Consider the following 21,002-nt stretch of genomic DNA (forward strand, 5'->3'; position numbering starts at 1 on the left):
TGACCTCATTCATGTTTATAAATATATAAAGGGTGAGTGTCACGAGGATGGAGCCAGGCTCTTCTCAGTGACAACCAATGATAGGACAAGGGGCAATGGGCACAAACTGGAACACAGGAAGTTCCACCTAAATTTGAGAAGAAACTTCTTCTCAGTGAGGGTGACAGACACTGGAACAGGCTGCTCAGGGAGGTTGTGGAGTCTCCTTCTCTAGAGACATTCAAAACCTGCCTGGACACCTTCCTGTGTAACCTCATCTGGGTGTTCCTGCTCCGGCAGGGGGATTGGACTGGATGAGCTTTCGAGGTCCCTTCCAATCCCTGACATTCTGTGATTCTGTGATCTCCTCAGGCTACAGGCCAGTGCCGGCCCTCAGGACTGACCAGCGCAGCGACCAACGCTGCTCCACCCTCGTTCTTTGCGCTGTTCGCCTTCAGCCTCCTGCCCCCCGCAGCCGGGCAGGCGCCGAACCGAGCACGGGCGATGGCGGTGCCTGGATACTCCGGGCTGCCCGGGAACGGTGCGGACAGGGGGAGCGGGCGGGGCGGCCCCGCTGCGGCGGGCGGCAGCCCCTCATCCCGTCACCATGGCAACTCCAGCGCTCCCGCCCCGCCCTCCCCGTCGTCACATCGCCCTAGGAGCCCGGCGGGCGCAAGCCCCGCCTCTCCCCCGCTTCGATTGGTAGCCTGGCCATAGCGCCATCTCGGCATAGCACCGCCGATTGGCCAGATGCCGCTGAGGCACCAGGCGCGCGGTACCCAGAAGGAGGCGGGGGCGGTTGGTCATTAGCATAGCCCCGCCCCCGGCGGAGTGCCGCTCTCCCGCCCCCTGGCGCTTCTGGGTGCTCGGTGGGGCGCCGGGGGGTCGGGGCGCCGGGCCGGGGTTCAGCTGTTGGCCGGGCAGGAAACCGGGACGAGGGGAGGAGGAAGACGAGGAGGCGGCAGCGCCGCATCTTCCCTCCGTGAAGAGGCCGCTCGGGGCTCTGACTCGAGCAGGTAGAGCATCAGCCGCGCCCCCCGGGCCGTGAGCCTTCCCCCGCCTGGTGCGTCACGGGCGCAGCGGCGTTTGACTCACTCAGCGGGCGTGGGGGCTCCGGCTGCATCGCCGCCAACGGAGCCGCGTCCGTCCCGGCAGCCGAGGCGGGGCTGGGGCCGGCGGAGGAGCGAGCCCGGCAGGCGGTGGCGGGGAAGCCCCCGGGCGGGAACCAGCTCCAGCTCCGCGGGCATCGCGGGGGCGGCGGCGGCTCCTCGAGGGGCCGTGCGGAGCTCGGGGGTTTTTAAGAAGACGTTTTTTTGAGCTCCTTGCTTTTTCATTGAGATCTCCCTCCCTACCATTGCAAAGCAAGTCTTTGCATTTCTATACGTATATTTTTCATACCTTGTACTAAAACCCGTTTTGGGGAGCATCGGTCGGCAGGAAAGCTTTGGAGGAAGCAATCAGGACCAGTGACCAGTCCTCTCACGATGTGGACCTTTCTGGGTATCGCCTCCTTCATCTACGTGTATAAAAAGTGTGGGGACCTCATGACTTACGCAAATAAGGAGGTGCTGCTCTCCGTGTTGGTGTTTTTCTCTCTTGGCTTGCTGCTGTCGTACAGGTACCGCTTCAGGGGGCCCAAACAGCAGCAGCAGCAGAAGACCCACCAGGGGATGCTCTCTGATGTTCTCTCAGCTTTGCCACTTGTTGGCTTCTTCTGGGCAAAACCCACCCCAGCATCTCAACAAGTTGAACAACCCAAATCCAGAAAGGTAGGTTGAATTCAGACGTGGCATGTGGGGTGCAGTGTCTTCCTGCTCTTCCCTCTGACCACTGACCCCCTGCCCTGGTGAGGGAAAGGAGCTAAGAAAGGGTTGGAGAGCTTGTCTTTAGATGCTGCATGTCTGATTTGCTGTATTTTGTGGTAGTTTTGGCTGACAAAAGAAACATCTAAAGTTATTTAAGTGTCAGGCCAGGGGTTTTGTAGACTAAAATAAAATATAAGTGTTTGAAGAAAGAATTATAGTAAAGGTTTATTATACTAGCAGAAAAACATCTTCAATGGCCAGTGTGTTGTAGAGACGAAGGACTGGAGCATCTCTCCTATGAAGAAAGGCTGAGAGAGCTGGGGCTGTTCAGCCTGGGGAAGAGAAGGCTCCAGGGAGAACTCATTAATGTATATAAATACCTGATGAGACAGTGCATAGAGAATGGAACCAGGCTCTTTTCACGGGTGTCCAGTGACAGGAGCAGAGGCAATGGGCACAGACCAAAACACAGCAGTTCCCGTTGAACATCAGGAAGCAGGTCTTTTTACTGAGAGGGTGACTGAGCACTGGCACAGGCTGCCCAGAGAGATGGTGGAGTCTGTATCCTTGGAGATACTCAAACCCCAACTGGACGTGGTCCTGGGCAGCCTGCTGTAACTGACCTTGTGTGGGTGGAGCTTTGGACCAGGTGACCTCCAGAGGTCCCTTCTGACTTCTGGCCATTCTCTAGTTCTGTGATCAGCTTCCTAATCCTTCTGTATAAAACACAGTTGTTTAGACAACTGCAGGGTTCGTTGGAAATTGTTGCTAAACTATTGCTTGTGCAATGGCTGCAGGACCTGAGCTCAGATTGCCTGTGTGTTCCACTGAACCCAGCGTGAGCCTTGCTGTGAGGCAGTGCGGAGAGCTGTAGTTCGTGGCTGGAGCTTACCTGGAGTCCTGCCATCTGGGACTCCCCACTGGACATACATATTCAATATGTCTGTGGGTCAGCACTGTTTGGCTCATTTCCTGTGTGCTTCTGGGCATTTTTGGCTGGGCACTGACCCCTTGCACGAAATAATTTGAAACTATTTTTGGCTGCAAGTCAAAGGTTCTGGATTTTATTTTTGTTTTCTGGTAAAACCTGCCTTTACCTCCATTTCTTGTATTATCTGAATTCAGACAGTTAGTTTTGCACACCTTTGCTGCCTTTTAGATATAAACACAACACTATGCCACTAGAAATCCTTGTGTCAGTGTTGTTCTGGGCATTTGTTCCACAGATGCAATTGTATTTTTACCAATGTCAGCACTGTAGTGCTGAGGCATGTGTGAAAGAGTGATTTGAACTCTGTTCTACCAGCTGGAGAAGTGACATGCAGGTTTGCACTGAAATTGCCCTTATAAGATTTTTTCACTTTTAAGTGCATGTGATTAAATGCTATTGGGGAGGTACAATAACATAACTGGTCTGTGGGTATCAGTGTGTATGTTAACTGATGTGATCTGATGGATGTCAATTCTTAGCAGTTTTAAGTGTAAGTGGACAATAATTTTGCCTGTACTTTTGACTTTCGGATGAGTTTTCATTTCAGGACCATTTCTTCATAACAGTTCCCTGGCAGGTGCTTCGGCTGACACTTTTCCATGCTGAATATTACTGTATTTTGGTTATTACTGTTATTTTGGTAGGTAGGTTCACTTCAAATAAAATTAAAGAGAAATACATTTTCCAATGAATCTGATAACTTTTTCGTTGCAAAGTGCTAAGGCCTCCACGGAGTGGTGGCTCAGGGGTACAAAGGCATTGGTGTGTTGTTGTTACTTCGTAAACCCAGAATATGGGACAGCCTTGGCTTTCTGCCCTTTGTAGGAACTTGACTCTCAGTCTCTCTGAGGCCGTGATAGTGGTTTGACTTTGATCAACAGGGCAGGATCTTGATTTTGTTTGGGGTGTGTCGTTTTTTCTTTTCCCTGCTTGTTGTGTTTCTGTTGCATTGTAGAGGATGACTGGTGTCATTTTGGACAAAACTAAACCAGAAGATGCTCTCCAACTACCCAATGTGCTCTCAGTGCCCTGGATCAAAGTAGAATTAGTCCAAAGTCAGCCCTCTGATAAGGTTATGGTATAGATACACTGGCACTTTTAACTGTGGCTTTCTTCTCTAAAGGGTAAAAAAGAAGTAAACTTCTCAGATGTATATCTGACAGAGACTGCTCCAAATGCAACACTGTCACCCCAATACGATCCAGAAATTATCATCGTGGGATCAGGTGTCCTTGGTTCTTCCTTGGCCACGGTGCTCTCAAGGGATGGAAGAAAGGTGACCGTGATAGAGAGAGATCTGAAAGAACCTGACAGGATAGTTGGAGAATTGTTGCAACCTGGAGGTTTTAATGCCCTTAGAGACTTGGGTCTTGAAGGTGAGTGCTTTTCAAAATGTAAATATACTTATAACATAACAGTCTCTACACTCAATTATGTTTGTAGAAAAATCATGCCTATGGTGAAAATGAAAAAATACATTATCTGTGCTTAATATTTGAATTGAAATTGCTCGTCTATTTCCAGTCTGCCATTTTGAAAATTTTCAGGCTTCCGTATGTGTGTTTTGATTAAGAAGATTGGACTCGATGTAAAGAAATAATTTTCATACATAATTAAGCTTTCTTAAAGACTTTTTTTAAACTCATCTATTGCCTTATATTTTGCAGATACGGTAGAAGGTATTGATTCACAAATAGTAAATGGTTACATAATTCATGACATAGAGAGCAACTCGCAGGTTGAAATTCCTTACCCGACATCTGAGGATGGCTGTGTGGCGAGTGGAAGATCTTTTCATCATGGCCGGTTCATCATGGGTCTCCGAAGGGCAGCGATGGCAGAGCCCAAGTGAGTCACCTTGTGAATGGCACCTCTGGGATCAGACACTGAGCAGAACTGTTCCCAGCATCCGTGAGATTCCTTAAACATTCCCTCTTTCCCAACAGAGAGGGCTGCAATGAACAGGACTTGAAGTAACAGCTATAGTTACTCGTTCTATTTTCTGTAAATATGTTCATGAGTTGCATATACATCACGTGTTACCCTTTGGGAGAAGGTAATCTTCTTCTCCCAAGTAGCAAGTGACAGAACAAGAGGAAATGGCCTCAGGTTGCACCGGATGAGGTTTAGATCGGACATTAGGAAAAAATTCTTTACGGAAAGGGTTGTCAGGCACTGGAACAGGCTGCTCAGAGAAGTAGTGGAGTCACCATCCCTGAAGGTGTTTAGAAGGCCTTTAGATGAGGTTCTTATGGACATGGTTTGGTGCTAGAGTTAGGCTATGGTTGGACTTGATGATCCTGTAGGTCTCTTCCAACCGAAATGATTCTATGAAAATATGGGAATATAGGCTTTAAATATTAGGCGATGTACTGGCCCATCCGTGTGAGAGAACAGTTCAAGGTTAAAAGATTGAGTCTCTTCTACTGATTCTTGGGTTTGGCATTTTATCAGAAGAAGTGACCTCTTCTCTGCGCAATGAGTAGAACTTTTATCAAGAAACGAGCGGCAAATCCAGTGTCGTTTCTTAGAATCATAGAATAGTTTGGGTCGGAAGGGACCTTAAAAGGGTCCAGCCCTCCTGGAATGAGCAGGGACGTATATTTCTTCCACTTATGTTATCTCTGATGCCAGAAATCAAGCTTCTTTTACACTTGGATGTTGTGCTTTTTCTGATAACAAGAAGTCAAGCAGAGTAACTAGAAAGAAGCACTAAATGGAAGCAGCTCTTTCCAGTTATTCACTTCTGGTTTTTAGAATCTTGATGATGCCTTCTCTTCCTCATTAAATAAGAATGAGTGTTTCCTCTTAAACTGAATTTTCTTTTATACAAGAGGTGAGAAGGAAACTTTTATTGGAACAGAATAGATTCTAGATGCTGTTTTCTGTGGGCTGTTTTTTTGGTTTGACTTTTTCTCCCCCTTAATAATGCCTATAAGGGAAACATGGCATTATAGTCTTTTTACCTTACATGTCTTTATTCTGAGCTGGAAAATTGCTTTCTCCTAATCACTAAAATTAGCACTGAAAGATAGCAGCTCTGTAGTACAGTTTAAATTAATGACAACCACGTTTACTAGCTATAAAAGCTAAAGCCACCTTATTGAGGCTTCAAGTTGGTGAAATCTGAGCACCTGTTTGCTCAAATTATGGGAAGAACACCAGTAGCTGTACACAATCTTTGAAGCAGAAACTTACTTAAGTTAATGTTTGTGACTTAAGTTTAATTGTTTCTCCTTTTTTCACACTGTCTTTAATGTTTATTTTGTGTATGCTTGCTTTCCATTATAATTGCAGTGTAGAAAACTGCATATTAAATTAAAGTGCAGGAGAGATCCAGAACTCTAAGTAGTGCCATGAGGCTTTGTTTTTCATCTCAAAGCTTGTTAAAATATAGGAGAAAATTAGTACTGATTAATTTAACCTCTTTAGAAGTACTAGGCAATATGAATTTAGTTCAGATGAGTAAAATCAATTTTGCAGAGGAAGGAGGTGGGGCATCATTAATTAATGATTTTTATAGTGGGTGAGAACCAGAAAATAAGTGAGCACTTATTTAGATAACTGAAATGACAACTACGAAAGAAATTTAAAGCTGATAGGATCTGCAGCACTCTGATTCACCTGCTGGTAACCTGACGTGTTGGTGCACTCCCTTGCTGTTGAAGTTTCTGCTACTGTGTGTATGTGTAACCAGTTTGATACTGCTCTGAAATCTCTGTGCTGGCTGACAGAAAAAAGACATTAATTCAATTGCTCATGTTCTTTCTGAGAGCCTAAAATATCAAGCTGTTGTATTCTCATGTGGACCTTTGGCTCATTTCTCCAAGTTGTGAAATTCCGTCTGGATATGAAAATATTTGTGAGGGAGAGAGAGTGTCCATTTCGAGCTGCTAAGTCTGAACTGCTGGGGTCAGGTCTAACAGCTCAGACCTAACAAGGGATAAAAGTTTACAGGGATTTAATTTGTGAACCCCAAATAGCTCTGGTTGGGAGGTAGAAGTAAGAGATGCACCATTCAAACTCTGAACATAAACATTAGCAGAACTTTGAAAGCATAAATAGCAAAAAAACCCAAGCATCCTGAATTCCTGAGGTGAAAAACTAGATGTCTCTGTCCTAAACAAGTTAGATTATTTTGGACTACCCTGAGACTTAGGTACTTCACTTTTACCCGCTGTACATGCTAAGTGTTGAAGTGCTACTTTGGATCTTGCTTCTGAGTTCTGCTTGGAGTTGTGTCTCACTTTGTCAGCATTTCCCACTGTTGAGCAGAGATGACTCAGTCAGCTGCTGATTTCTGACCATTATTAGGTGTCAGACTCCTCTCTGTACCTCTCACATGGCTGTGGAGCACCCAAAGCGCAATGGGGGATTCTCCTAAGTGGTAGGGTGTTTAAGACAACCGATACAGTTTTAGAATATTCTCAAGTATCAAATCAAATGATAGTGTTGAACTGAAATTAGATACAAGTACTTTTTGACTTTCAGTGTGGCTTCTGAAGGTGATCAAGAACGTATCTTTGTAAAATTTAAACTGTTTGTGTTGGCGGAGACAAGATTAGTGAAAATCTGGTTCTTGTTCTGTGTCTAGTGCCTTGAAATGATGGCATCATGAATCCTCTTCCATTCTGTTCTAACCTCTTTATTTTATTTCAGTGCAAAATTCATTGAGGGGACTGTGTTACAATTACTTGAGGAAGACGACTGTGTTGTGGGTGTTCAGTACAAGGACAAAGAAACTGGAGATACTAAGGTGAGACAAGTCTCTATTACAATCTTTGTTAACTATTGAGAGAATAGAGGTTTATATATATAAAAATAAATATAAACTTATATATATATCATTGTAAAACTCTACTGGTGCAGAAATAATGCAGTTATCAAGAAAGCAAAAGCTTTAATAAAGGGAGATTACTTTCTGGTGGATACAGTTCCAGAAAATGGGAATTCTTGTTATAACTTCTTGTGCAGCTTCTGCTTTCAGTGTTTCTGGAGAATTCAGTTCATTATTTGCTTCCCTATTCATATGTCTGGAGTTTAAAATCTCTTGAGAGTTACTCATTGAAAACCAAATATATTAAGATTCATGCTTTGCCTGTGTGTGATGGTCTACGTTTCCACATCCTTTTCCACCACTGACTGAGGTGTCTGAAAATGAGAAGATAGGTGCCTATTCAGAGAGGTAGATCTGTCCAGTCATTCCTTGGACCACAGAAAGAGAGTTCTGGCCTATTTTAATTGTTTCACTGATTTGATCAATGTTCTTTGCCTCAACTAATGCTAAACAGCTGGCTAAATACTGTGAAGCTATGTGAACTTACAAAAAAGTTTAGAAAAGCCCACCTGAGGTAGAATGTATGTGCTGAAGTTTTGGATATACTGCCTGTTCTCTAGAAAAGCCAAATTTGTAATCTTCTTTGTTGGCTTTAAAATTCCTGTGGTGTCTAAAGTTATGTAGCCAATGTGTTCAGGTGTGCTGTGATGGGGGCGACGGGAATCTCCTACCTGTGCTCTGCTGCCCTCTGTGCGAGGCTGAGAAAGTTCCTGAGTAGAAGGAAGATCCTACTCTAAGCATTACTAAAAATATCTCTCATTTTTAGGTCATTTAGAAATTGAAATGGTGGTATAAAACCATATGTAAAAGACCCTTTGAAAAGTGCTTACCCCAGATGTAAGGGAGCTGGTTTTAGGCCCTCCTCAGGCTAAGGGCATTCTAGCCCCCTGGATGGCAGAGTGCTGGAACTAGGAAGCTGTAAGAGAGCTGGGTGGAAATGACATCCTCGGCCCCTCTCGAGGCAGCTGGAGGAAGGGCAGTTCCAGGTCCTCCTCCTGGGTCTGTCTTTGATGTCATCTGAAATGAATAAAACTACATCAGGAAATCCACTCTGGTCGAATAAGCCGTTGAATCACACGTGGGTACTGGAAAGACAGGATGTTTTGGGAGGGGAGGCTTTGGGGGAAAGGTGGTGTTTGGCATTTTTTCCCCAAATCCAGTTGACTTAATCATCCAGCAATATAGAAGGGGGAGATTTTGGTTTTAGGAGCGGTAGTGCATATTTTGCTTTGAGGTTTATTTTTAAGTTTTAGACATGATAATACCACCACCATCCATAAATGTTAAGTATGACTTTATTTGACCAGCAGTAAGGTGAGCAGTGTTTTAACCTACATCTTTCCTGACAGTATGGATTTTGTTCTTAAGGCTTTGAGTTTCCTATCTGTGTAATGGGGATAAGCAAATTCCTGTTTTGCTTTGTATGCTGAAGTCATGTGGCCAGAAAGAGCTTGATTATTTGCTGGCCTAGATGTCTTTTGATGGTAGAAATCTAGTGTAAGAAGTTTCTGCTAAACATTTCTTCTGTGTTACCCTACCTGTGACCTTTTACAGCTGGGCAATGCACTAGGAACAATAAAACACAACAACAAATATGAAAAACACAGCCTGTTTGCATTCCTTAGACTGCTTCCGTAAGGAAAGGAGGCTGATCTATGTTGTCTGTGTTCTTCTGTGCTCTCTGTCCCCATTTTTCACCACATTACCTTTGAGATTTTTATTCTTTTAAATGAGGTTGAAGTTAGTCAGTATCCTAAAAGCAGGGTTATAACATTTATCAAAATCAGATGGCCAAATAGAGGAAAAGTCTTAAGATGTTGACTGGAAAAAATATAGCATCAATTAGACACCAGGGAACCCATATGGGCAGGTGACTTTGCTCTAACTGCAGGAATAATTAGAGCTTGTCTGAGACAAGAATCCATAGGAAAGAGGTTTTATTGGCTTTACTGTCTCTTGCACTGCTTCTGAGCTCAGTTCCATAGGCTCAGAGGCCAGAAATGTATATTGTTTTACTCAGCTGTACACTCATTCGATTTTGTCCGACTTCCCTTTGGTGTAAGGACCATGTGCCACAAGGGACTCAGTTCCATTCCTGAGCAGGAGGGAACTGCTTGTGGAGGAAGCCATTCTGAGCAGGGATGTACCATTCACATACTGGTTCCCCAGATCCTTCTATCCAATAGTAAAATAGTTGGCAGGTGTGCTGATAAAACACAGCATGCATTTTGCCATTACTTACATCCTGAAATCTTAAAAGGTCTGCTCTTGCCAAATGTATGAGCTTATTGAAGGCCAAGGTCTAATGCTCAGTATAAATCTATAGTCATTTGCAGATAAATCGCTGAGTACACTGACTGAGAAAGCTGTGGGTAGAAGGAAATATCTACCTCTAAATGCTTAATAGTATGATAATGTTGTCATATTGCCTTAACAATAAAATGCTTAAAAATATATTTTAATGATTGGAATAATTTGTTCATGTTTGAGAACAATGTGTGTGTCAAACATGAGATTTTATTTTATTATTTACTCAGATTTTATTTTATGTTTTGCCTACATACACAATTAGCGCTTGTAGTTCCTAAGTATACTAGGAACTGCTCAAAGTTCGCTGCTTGGTCTTTAAAATCTTGGTATGCTTACTGCATTCCTGTTTGTTATACTTTGGTTTGTTTCTGTTTAGTTGCTCATGCTTGGTTATTTTAGTTAAAATTTGTTTATGTTTTTTTTTCTCCTGAAGAGCATTATAGGCTGAAGGGAATGATTACTTTCTCGTCTTTGTTTTATCCAGGTTCTTACACAGCCACCATAACCATGTTATCTGAATGCATTTCTGAAAGAGCTGGAGCATGTTGTTAGGCTAATTCTTAGAGGAAATAGAGTTAAATATCAAGATAAGAAAGGCAAAATATACTTCATTTCTTAATCCATGTATTATAAATTTGATCTGTGATCCTCTTATGCTTATTGTTTTGTAGAGTATCTAGCGTGCAATTGAACGTGAGGGCTTGGGAGTTGTTTCACTGTTCTGAAATAAAATTGAAAAAGTAATTTTTTTCCTTTTCTCTTTTTCCTTCTTTCTTCCGTGCTGCAGGAGCTTCATGCACCACTCACTGTTGTAGCTGATGGACTTTTCTCCAAGTTCAGAAAAAAACTGATCTCTAACAAAGTTACCGTTTCATCCCATTTCGTTGGTTGTATATTGAAGGTAACCTCTATTTGTAATACCTTATAAGCCAATGTGCTACCGCTTCTTAATGTGGGTCTGAATTTCGCTGATTATGTTGAAGTTCATTACCTTTGTGCATATGCTTTGGTATGTTGGCTGTTTGTGGTCTGCACTGAGAAATGAGAAGAAAAGTGCTTCCCCGAGTCTGATGTCTCAGAGGGGCCTTGCAGCATCTAAATATTCTTGGAAAGATCACTGCAAGGTGACACCAAACCCTACTGTATTTAGTATGTGAGAATTGCAAATCGCTTTTACCTTAAGAAGAGATCAAGTATCTGTGCTGGGGTGGGAAGAACAGCTAACAATCAATATTTTTAAAGCGTTCATTAAACTGTTGTTATCAACAGAATCACTCTGTAGTTATTAATGGAGGATAAGTATTCACAGACATGGTGAGTTATTCACTCATGTTCTTCACTGTTACATTCCCAGCTGCTTGGCTGGGACAATCCTTGGGAGGCCAACCCTGACCATGCACTCGGGGGAAACAGGTTGTAGTGATATTCTAGTTGGTGTTTGGAGAGTGTCCCAGGAGTTTGTGTAACCCTGCACACATAATGCCGTGTCCTCTGTCTCATACAGCAGCCACCACCCTCTTGGTGGTGTCACACAAGCTGCTGGTGGTGCTGATGTGGGTTGGTGGACTTGTATCCATTCAGCAGACTTTTGGTGTCCCACTTATTGGTTCCTCTGTATTCCACAGGATTGCTGGTCTCCAGGGCTTATCCCGTGAGAAACCTTCTCATCCTGTCTTCTCAAGATGTATTTTTTCTCTCTTTGTTTACTGTTTGGCAGGGCTTTGTTTTGGTTTCCATCCAAATGTATAGGTACCTATAGAACCTGTTCATATGAACTCATGCAGAAGGGGCTTTTATAGCAGAACTTTGTGAAGTGAAAGATAAATGTTCAGAATTCTGTGCAAGGAGATTTATGCAACAAAGACATTGTTATTAAATATTGTTAATAGAGGCACAGAATAGAGAATATGCCTGTATAAAAGACTCAAGCATTCACTTTTTTTTAAAGCAACTATTGACATTTTATTCCAAGGACTGTCTTGAATTCTAACATTAAATGTATTCTAACAAAATCAATTAGAACTGTGCTTTTAAATATTTATCCAGCTGTTCTGTCAGTTTCTGTGTCCCTTTGAGGAGTGCTTGGAAATTTTAGCCTACATTTTTAACTCTTGTTATAAATTATTGATGCATAGTCCATCCCAGCTCTAGTATAGCTCAGCTCGTTATGTCAGATTTAGCATATTTGCTGCAATTGAAGATCAGATTTTTAACTCTTAAAATACTTAACTATGAGGCAGATGTAAAATACCTTTTGTTAAAAGTTAGATTTCTGATTTTAAGAGGAGAGTACAGTGTTAATCTATGCATGTAATTGAACAAAGGAGGGTAAAAAAAATTGATTAGGATTCAACATAGTGAGGTTAAACTGAGCACTGGACTCACTAGACCAGTTCATAGAAAATAGTTTTGGTTTTTTTATGAAAAACAAAGTTTCAGCACCTCATATAAAGTGCTATATATGCGCTATTAGTGCTGTATCTTCTAACATTAATCTCTGGATTAGAAGTAGGCACCGTTGTAAAGCTGGAACCCAATCTGCAGAATTGTTTCCTTAGGTATAGGTGCTTTGACTGGTTTGTGTGAAGATGTTGTAGGAAACTATTACCTTGCCAATTTAATAGGCCCAGGCAGGATCTGTCCCAGGACAGGAAACTGCTGGAGAGGGTCCAGCGCAGGGCAGCAAAGATGATGAAGGGAGTGGAGCATCTCCTGTGTGAGGAAAGGCTGAGGGAGCTGGGGCTCTTTAGTTTGGAGAAGAGGAGACTGAGGGGTGACCTTATTAATGTTTACAAATATATAAAGGGTGAGTGTCATGAGGATGTAGCCAGGCTCTTCTCAGTGACAACCAATGATAGGACAAGGGGTAATGGGTACAAACAGGAACACAAGAGGTTCCACTTAAATTTGAGAAGAAACTTCTTCTCAGTGAGGGTGACAGACACTGGAACAGGCTGCCCAGGGGGGTTGTGGAGTCTCCTACCCTGGGGACATTCAAACCCGCCTGGACACCTTCCTGTGTAACCTCATCTGGGTGTTCCTGCTCCGGCAGGGGGATTGGACTGGATGAGCTTTCAAGGTCCCTTCCAATCCCTGACATTCTGTGATTCTGTGTGATCTCTCAGCAAAGAATATTTTATCAACGATTTTGCAAGACAGGGTGTTTTACCTAGAGGTGGGCACACAGAATAGGGCAAAAAGCCCCTGCTTATATCCCCCTCAAATCCCAGCCACAAATTCCCTCCCCTGCTCCCCATTGGTTGGGTACTGCAGGGTTTACAGACTACCCGATGCCTGCCTCCGTTTACCTGTCTGATTCACCTAGTTCTAACAAACCCCTCCCACTGCCAATTTATTGAAAACATGGATTCCTGGCTCTGGCTACCCTTCCCCCTAGCTTCACTTTTTAAATCCACTAATCAGTTTGCATTCCAGGATTAGTTCGAAGAGACTTTGTTTTACATTAAGGATCCATAGTCAGATGTCTCTCAGTCCTACCCTGTGCTGGGGTCAGATGCCAGGTCCCCAGTTTTGTAAAAACAACATTCCTCCTTCAGTGGCTCCTTACAATATCAATAGCTAAGATGGTGACACACATTTTTACACAATACTCACAGCACTTGTTCAGGGAGTAAAAATCTCAAGGTTTAGCTTGTCCTGGCAGCTGTGGGTCAAACCAGGTATTTTTTATACTCAGGAGAATACCCAAGCTGTGCTCCTGCCTGAAGGATGCGTACCTTGCAACCAGGTACATCTGTACCTTCAGGACTCAGACTTTAAGAAAGAAGGAAAGTGGGAATTGGTAGCTGGGTGGCTGGAGAACCCAGGTAGGACTTGTGGCTGGTTCTTACCCTCCGTGGCTGCTGCAATAATGGTGATTAACAGCAGAAGTAATTAAGGGAGAAGGGACCAAAACTACAGAACTTTCACTGGAATGGGAACACTGACCTGGAGGAAGTTTTTGGGTCCCCAACCCAGTTACCACTGCCCAAATGCCTCCTGTTTCTCTACTTGTTCAAGATCTAGTTAGGTGGACCCTATGATTCTTCCTCAGTTGGAATCTCCATGTAGTTGTGTACAGACTAGTGTGTCTTTTTCCTTTCCACCACCTTATTTATGAAAAGTTACCGAAAACTACTACATTGATTACATTACAGATTTTCAATAGTATGTATTAAATATCAGTAGGGTATTCAAATGAAATGTATAATTTAACGTATATTCTAGTAAATATTAAAATGTATTGCTGAAAGAATTATAACTTTGAAGTTCGAAATCTTCTTTTTGAAAACACTTTTTTGTTCATTTAAGAGAGAAAAGTAACACAAACTTAATATGATAGGGGATATTGTTTCAAAGCATTTCAGAAAACGGTTTTGTATATCTGAAGTTTAACATCCTTTCATTAATCAGTCTCAATCTTTCTCCCCCTTCTTTTCCTTTTAAGGATGCATCACAGGTTAAAGCTAATTATGCTGAGCTTGTTTTAGCTAAAACTAGTCCAGTGCTAATCTATAAGATTTCTGCAACTGAGACTCGGGTCCTCGTGGATATTCGAGGGGAAATGCCAACAAATTTAAAAGAATACATGATTGAGAACGTTCATCCACAACTACCTGGTAAGTCCAGAAAGATTTCCATCTGTAATTGACACAATTAAATGTGCCAAAAAAGGCACATTTCATGGAATCCATGGAAGTGTGTGGGCTTTTTCCATGTGTGCAGTTACTATTTCAGTAACTATTCATCCTTCTTTGATACCACATCAAATAGCAGTTTGTTCAGCTCACATGTGTGAGATTAGCAATTCACAAAGCTTATATCTCTAAAAAGCAGTCACAACGGGTTATGTGCAAGTTATTTTAGAGTCTATCTAAGTAGTGTAACTAAAATATTTGGTTATTGCAGATCACTTAAAGGAACCATTCTTAATAGCAGTTCAAAATGATCGTTTAAGGACCATGCCAGCCAGCTTCTTGCCTCCTTCGGCTGTTAACAAAAAAGGTCTGTATTATGAAATAAAAGGAGGGGAAAAGACATCAAAAACTTGAGTTTTTGCTGTCATAGATGTATGTTTGTCATTCAATACTGCTGTCTCACGGTTCTTCTATTAAATATAATGCTTTGAAAATGTGTACCTTGGGCATAGTTTAACTGGAGTGTTTATATTGACACCAGACTTCATATCAGTGCCTGCTTTATTTTGAAGTTTAAATCACTCAGTTGCTCAAGCTCATACAAATGTGGTCTTTTTAAGAAAAACTTGATTAAAAAGGAAATAAATTACCTTGAAAAGTGTCTATGTTTGTGTTCTTTGACACAAACACCTGCATACCTATAGGCAAAAAATATTTTGGCCCTGATCATCTTAAAGCCTTTTAGAGCCTGTTAATTTCAATACATACTTTTTTTTTTTGTCCCCTTTCTTTTTTCTCTCTTAATTGCTGGTTGTTACTTATCTCATTTTCTGGAGGGAGTGGATTCTTACTAAGTTTGATTTAAAACAAAATAGAGGGTTTGAGTTCTAAGATTATGTAGTATCCCACTGATTTGTCTCTTCTCTCTAGGTGTTCTTCTTTTAGGAGATGCATATAATATAAGGCACCCTCTAACTGGTGGAGGCATGAGCGTTGCTTTAAATGATGTTAAAATATGGAGGAGTTTGCTCCAGGATATTCCAGATCTTTATGAAGATTCTGACGTTCTTAAGGTGAAGCTTTATTTTGGGCTTATTTTAGGCAGCTTTTGCTGCAATTTAATGACACACTTTTAAATCTAACGCAACTCGGGGTCATGTAATTTATTAGTAAGGCACAGCAGTTTTCAGAGCGGAGCTGCGATGTGCGAGTGCGGTGGCTGTGCCACAAAAGGCAGATTCAAACTGTGCTTACCGACCTGTCGTGTTTTGTCTAGTCAGTGTGCTTTGCTAGTACAACCCGATGTTCCCACATTACTCATGTATTTTTAATGTAGATTCATCTTAAATAGGGTGGGTTTGGACCATTACGCTGGTGTGACTGGCACTTAGAGAATAATGAGGACGTGTGCTGAGTTTTTCAAGACACATCTCAATGCTCCACTGAGCTCTTTGCATTAATGTCAGAGCAGTAAGTTAGAAGACGTGCTTCTTTCATAGAAATCAGCACTATCAGTGTTGATGCTGGCTTTATTTTTTCAGTGAGATTTAGACCCAAAATTCTGGTGAGTAGATAATAAGAGATCTTATTTATTTGTTTACTGCGTTTAATCAGGTTAGGCATATTGTTTTGGCTAAATTACAACTAGAATAATTATAGACTACAAGTTAATTATTCAAAAAGTGTATTTGAAAATGGCAAAGCACTTAGAGGGACCCTGAATGACAACACAGGGCTTACCTGACCAAATGCAGACACTTAATCTCAGCTGCTTGTCTCAGACTTTCAGTATTTTCTATTTATTCTCAGTCAACAGAGAGAACTAGGTGAGTGTTATCCTACAAGTTTCTGACCTACATCAGCCACCTATTAAAGGATGAGTTGAGGCACACCCTAGAAAACCCTTTTCTTTAATTCTGTATTTAGTGTAAGAGGAGCCTCAATAACTGGTTTGACGAACCAATCTAGTATGTCCTCAAATCCACTCTATGTTTTGCACGATTATGACTCTCGCCACCTCTTTGGGAATCTTTTGAATGTTCTACTGTATTTACTGACAGAATTGTCGTTTCCTCTTTTTCAGGCCAAAAGAACATTTTACTGGTCAAGAAAGAAATCTCATTCTTTTGTAGTGAATGTTCTTGCCCAGGCTCTTTATGAACTCTTTGCTGCCACCGATGGTAAGTGTATTTTAAAGATAACTTCTGATTAATTACAACTTGCTAAAAAAATATGCCTGGAGGGGATGTGTATGTGTATGAGCATATGTCTGTGTGTTTGTATATATATATAGATATAGATATAAATTAAAAATACATCAAAGGATTTTAATGAGTTAGCTTGTATTCTCTGCCTAGTTGTTTAGTTCTAGTGTTATGTAAACTGAGTTTTAGCGATGTGAAGGCAAGTCTGGAGTTAGTATTAAAAACCAAAACCAAAGAAAAACCCCACAAACAGAAAAAAACCAAAACAAAATAACAGAAAACACTTGTTCTTGTGTCGAGTTAATATTCAAGAATATGTGGATATTCTGTAAGGCTGTCCTTTACTTAAATAAAACTAGCTCAAAATCCAGCTGAATTTAACAGAACAACAGCTATCAAAGTGCCCAAGCCCTTTAATATTCTGTCGTGTATGTTGAAAATGTTTTTGGTACACGTTGATTGTATTTTTTGAGTCATTTTAATTCACTTTGTAGATTCCTTGCATCAGCTAAAGAAAGCCTGTTTCCATTACTTCAGACTTGGTGGAGAGTGTGTCTCGGGTCCCGTTGGATTGCTGTCTGTGTAAGTTGGGGTGTTTGTAACAGTTACTGTGACTGGGTCGATCCCTGTGAGGATCTTTGCTCCCAGTCGGTCAGCTCTGCACAGGAACAATTATGAAATCACCTAGGTTGGAAAGGATCTTTAAGATCAAGTCCCACTGTTAACGTAACACTGCCAAGTCCATCAGTAAAGTATATCCCTAAGTGCCACATCTACACATCCTTTAAATACCTCCAGGGATGATAAAATACTTTTGAGGGTGGTGAAGCATGGGCACAGGTTGCCCAGAGAGGTGGTAGATGCCTCATCCCTGGAGACATCCCAGGCCAGGCTGGATGGGGCTCTGAGCAACCTGATCTAGTTGGAGGGGGCTTGGACTAGGTGGGCTTTGAAGGTCCCTTCCATCCCAAACTATTCTACAATTCTATGATGGTGACTCCACCACTTCCCTGGGCAGCCCATTCCAACAAGGCTTTCAGGAAAGAATTTTTTCCTAATATCTGATCTAAACCTCCCCTGGCGCAACTTGAGGCCATTTGCTCTCATCCTATCACTTGTTACTTGGGAGAAGAGACCAACCCCCTCCATGCTACAACCTCCTTTCAGGTAGTTGTAGACAGTGATAAGGTCTCCCCTCAGCCTCCTTTTCTCCAGGCTGAACAGCCCCAGTTCCCTCAGCTGCTCCTCATCAGACTTGTGCTCCAGACCCCTCACCAGCTTCATTGCCCTTCTCTGAACTCTCTCCAGCACCTCAATGTCTTTCCTGTAGTGAGGGGCCCAAAACTGAACACAGGATTCAAGATGCAGCCTCACCAGTGCTGAGTACAGTGGGACAATCGCTGCCCTGTTGGCCGCACTATTCCTGATACAAGCCAGGATGCTGTTGGCCTTCTTGGCCACCTGGGCACACTGCTGGCTCATGTTCATGTAATCTTCAGTGGCGATGTCTATTTGTAAAATGAAAATCTGTCAGTGCTTTCTGATTCTGTTTATTTACGTGTTTTATCTATTTATTTTTAACACAGGTTATCTCCTAAACCAATGGTACTGATTGGCCACTTCTTTGCTGTGGCATTATACGCTGTTTATTTTTGCTTTAAGTCCGAGTCCTGGATCACCACACCTCGAGCGTTTTTCAGCAGTGGAGCTGTTCTCTACCGAAGTTGCTCTGTAATATTTCCACTTATTTACTCTGAAATGAAGTATTTAGTCTATTAAAATCCAGGAGGAAATGACTGGAGGAAGAAAACGTTAAAATCAAGATGCCTTCAAAGTCTTTGGACATGTACTATTTAATATTGTATTATGTTTTCTTCAAAATCCAATTTCCTTGATAAGGATTTGACCTATTTTGGTTTTGTGGTCATATACATATATATTATATGTAAATATTCTCCTTTGCAATTAAAATTCAGAATGAATTAGCTGTTTACAAGGATCATAATTAAGTGTTGACATGTGGTAGATAATTGCCAGTTTTGTCAGAATTTCATTCCTTGTTTTATCCATTGCTGAGTGCACCACTAATACGAATAAACTGAGAAGTGAAACTGTAAACCCTATGCTGCTATTATCCTTCATGCTTGTTTCTGTTCAGTAGTTCCATAGACTGTTTCTTTAGTGCTGTGAAATATTGTAACATTCTTGATTTGGGTTATTTCATTAGAGTTTGCCTCTGTTCTTTTTCAGTTGTGGCTAAGATTCTAGTCTACTGACATTTAAAAGGACACTGTAAAGGATTTCAGATTTTGGAGTGTCACTGTATCTTTAACTCGAGTCACTCTTGCAGGTGCTATGTTGCTCTTCTGAAATAATTATTCACAGCAGAATTAATTTAAACGAGTAATAATCAGACCATAGGTATGTTGGCTACTGCACCGCACTCAGGTACTGAAAGCACATGTTTTTCTCCCTGTGTCTCTGCCTTTTAAAAGCTTGGGGGTTTGTTTTGGTTTACTTTGTGTGTGTGTGCAGTTCAAGTTTAACACTGCCGTGAACTAAGCACAGCAACAAACCACAGCTACTGAGACAAATTCAGTCCGGCCTATTTCCAGTAGACAGCAATCTTTAATGCTACTTCTTAAAATTCACGACAAGAACCACAGAAGTGTCCTTTTAATACTTGTGGTATGTATTTTTCCCGTTTAAGTTACTGTATGCTACTAAAGAGGTGATGCCTTTACCGTTGGTCGCTGTTCCTTTCACCGTCGTCTTCATCAGTGTGCTTTCCTTTGTTCTTGTGTATTTGCATTTCTCTTCACCTTTCTTGTCGCTGCTTTGAGCATCGCCGTGTGACTCTCCCGTCTGCCTTGCCCAAGCAGCCACGTGCAGCAACAGGTCAGAGAGCAGAAACGGATCATGATTCCCTGTACTGGCGAAACTTTGACTCCGTCTTGGAAATGTCACATTGGATAAGCTGTATATAAACATACACTTTGTGTTGGACTGTGAAAAAAAACTCTGTGGAGAGGCTTTTTTAATAGTTTATTTGACGGATATTTCAAATTACCTGTTATTTTCCAGAAGCAAAACTATGTATATTTTTCTAACCATTATCACTTTTGATACCCTCTTGAAATTACAGCTGTCGTGAATATGTCTGTGTTTAAACTTTAGGGTGAAGTACTAATACTTTCAAATATCATTATATAGGCTGACTAAATGCTGCCCCTTCAAGGGAACACAAAGCTTGCAGAATTTATACAAGTGATTTCAAAATTTGTGACAGCTTTGAAAATATTAATTTTACATTTTCTATTTTTTTAATCTAATTTGCAGCCTTTTTAAAGTCAATGGTAAGCAATCCTGAGCCAAATACACACCCCCAGCTAGCGTAAATAAAAAGTTGTGGTATCTGTAGGGTTGTTTTGTTGTGTATCTCTGGTTAATGAGTCTTGTTAGGTTCTGATTTATCATATATATACGTATATATTTAAGCTCATTTTTTCTTTTATTTTCTTGAATGTGCTGCCTGGTTAAGTGTCTGGATGATGGAGGTAACGATCACTTGTTGGACATTGGGGAGAGAAAGATCTTGCATATACGTGTAAGGAAGAGCAAGCTGAGAATATGGCTCCTGGTGAAGAAGAGTTGCCGGGCAGAGTTTCAGGTGCAGTTTTGAACCCCCTGGCTGTGATGTTTTTCTCAGGTACACAGGAGGACAGAAAGTCATGAAAGAAGCAGTTCTTGAGTCAGATGAGAGTAAGAAAAGTTGGAAGTGAGTGGGCAATGTCCGTAGGTGGAATGGCCAAAAATGGAATCAAACAGCAGCTGAAGGTCTGTAAAAATCCTGGGTTTCATTTCAGGAAAGGTGTCACAGGTGTGTTCAGAACCTGAGAGGAACACGATGGGGATGTATTTGACGCAACCCGTGAGTTATCTATAGATCTGCAAACTCTGAAGAGGTTAATTCTGAGGATTTGCACGCTGCAAAGTGTCAAACCATCCCGCGCCCTCCGCAGGGTGAGACGCGCTGTGCCTGTGCGCTTATTCCGATAGTGCTGAGCTGGTGCAGCTGAGAGACAGAAGGAACAAGAGCAGCAGCTGCATGGTGGTGAGATCGTAGCTGGCGACACAGTGCAAGAGGGTGAAAACTTGCCCATGGTGAGGGTGACGGAGGACATGGGAGTTGCCGGTGATCCGGGGGCTTGTTCGTAGGTGGGGAGTTGGCTCATGTGT

The 21,002-nt window shown here is 42.0% G+C and overlaps 1 protein-coding gene across 1 annotated transcript; it reads left to right on the forward strand.

The window, feature by feature from the left end:
* Nucleotides 1-1,171: 1,171 nt before the first annotated feature.
* On the forward strand, nt 1,172-20,183 carry SQLE (squalene epoxidase). Its single transcript, XM_005507292.3, has 11 exons — nt 1,172-1,748; nt 3,899-4,151; nt 4,443-4,623; nt 7,435-7,531; nt 10,710-10,823; nt 14,370-14,541; nt 14,831-14,926; nt 15,490-15,632; nt 16,643-16,739; nt 17,258-17,345; nt 18,350-20,183. The coding sequence occupies exons 1-11, from the start codon at nt 1,464-1,466 to the stop codon at nt 18,540-18,542; spliced, it is 1,719 nt and encodes a 572-aa protein (XP_005507349.2). The 5' UTR covers nt 1,172-1,463; the 3' UTR covers nt 18,543-20,183.
* Nucleotides 20,184-21,002: the final 819 nt, after the last annotated feature.

The sequence above is a fragment of the Columba livia genome, chromosome 2, assembly GCF_036013475.1.
Source record: "Columba livia isolate bColLiv1 breed racing homer chromosome 2, bColLiv1.pat.W.v2, whole genome shotgun sequence".
NCBI lineage: Eukaryota > Metazoa > Chordata > Aves > Columbiformes > Columbidae > Columba > Columba livia.

What these genes read in the sequence shown, in the direction of transcription:
- SQLE (XM_005507292.3), top strand. Translation starts at nt 1,464, where the DNA reads ATGTGGACCTTTCTGGGTATCGCCTCCTTCATCTACGTGTATAAAAAG. An exon ending in AACAACCCAAATCCAGAAAG is followed by an intron (nt 1,749 to 3,898) that starts GTAGGTTGAATT and finishes TCTTCTCTAAAG; the next exon opens with GGTAAAAAAGAAGTAAACTT. An exon ending in ACTCTTTGCTGCCACCGATG is followed by an intron (nt 16,740 to 17,257) that starts GTAAGTGTATTT and finishes TTCACTTTGTAG; the next exon opens with ATTCCTTGCATCAGCTAAAG.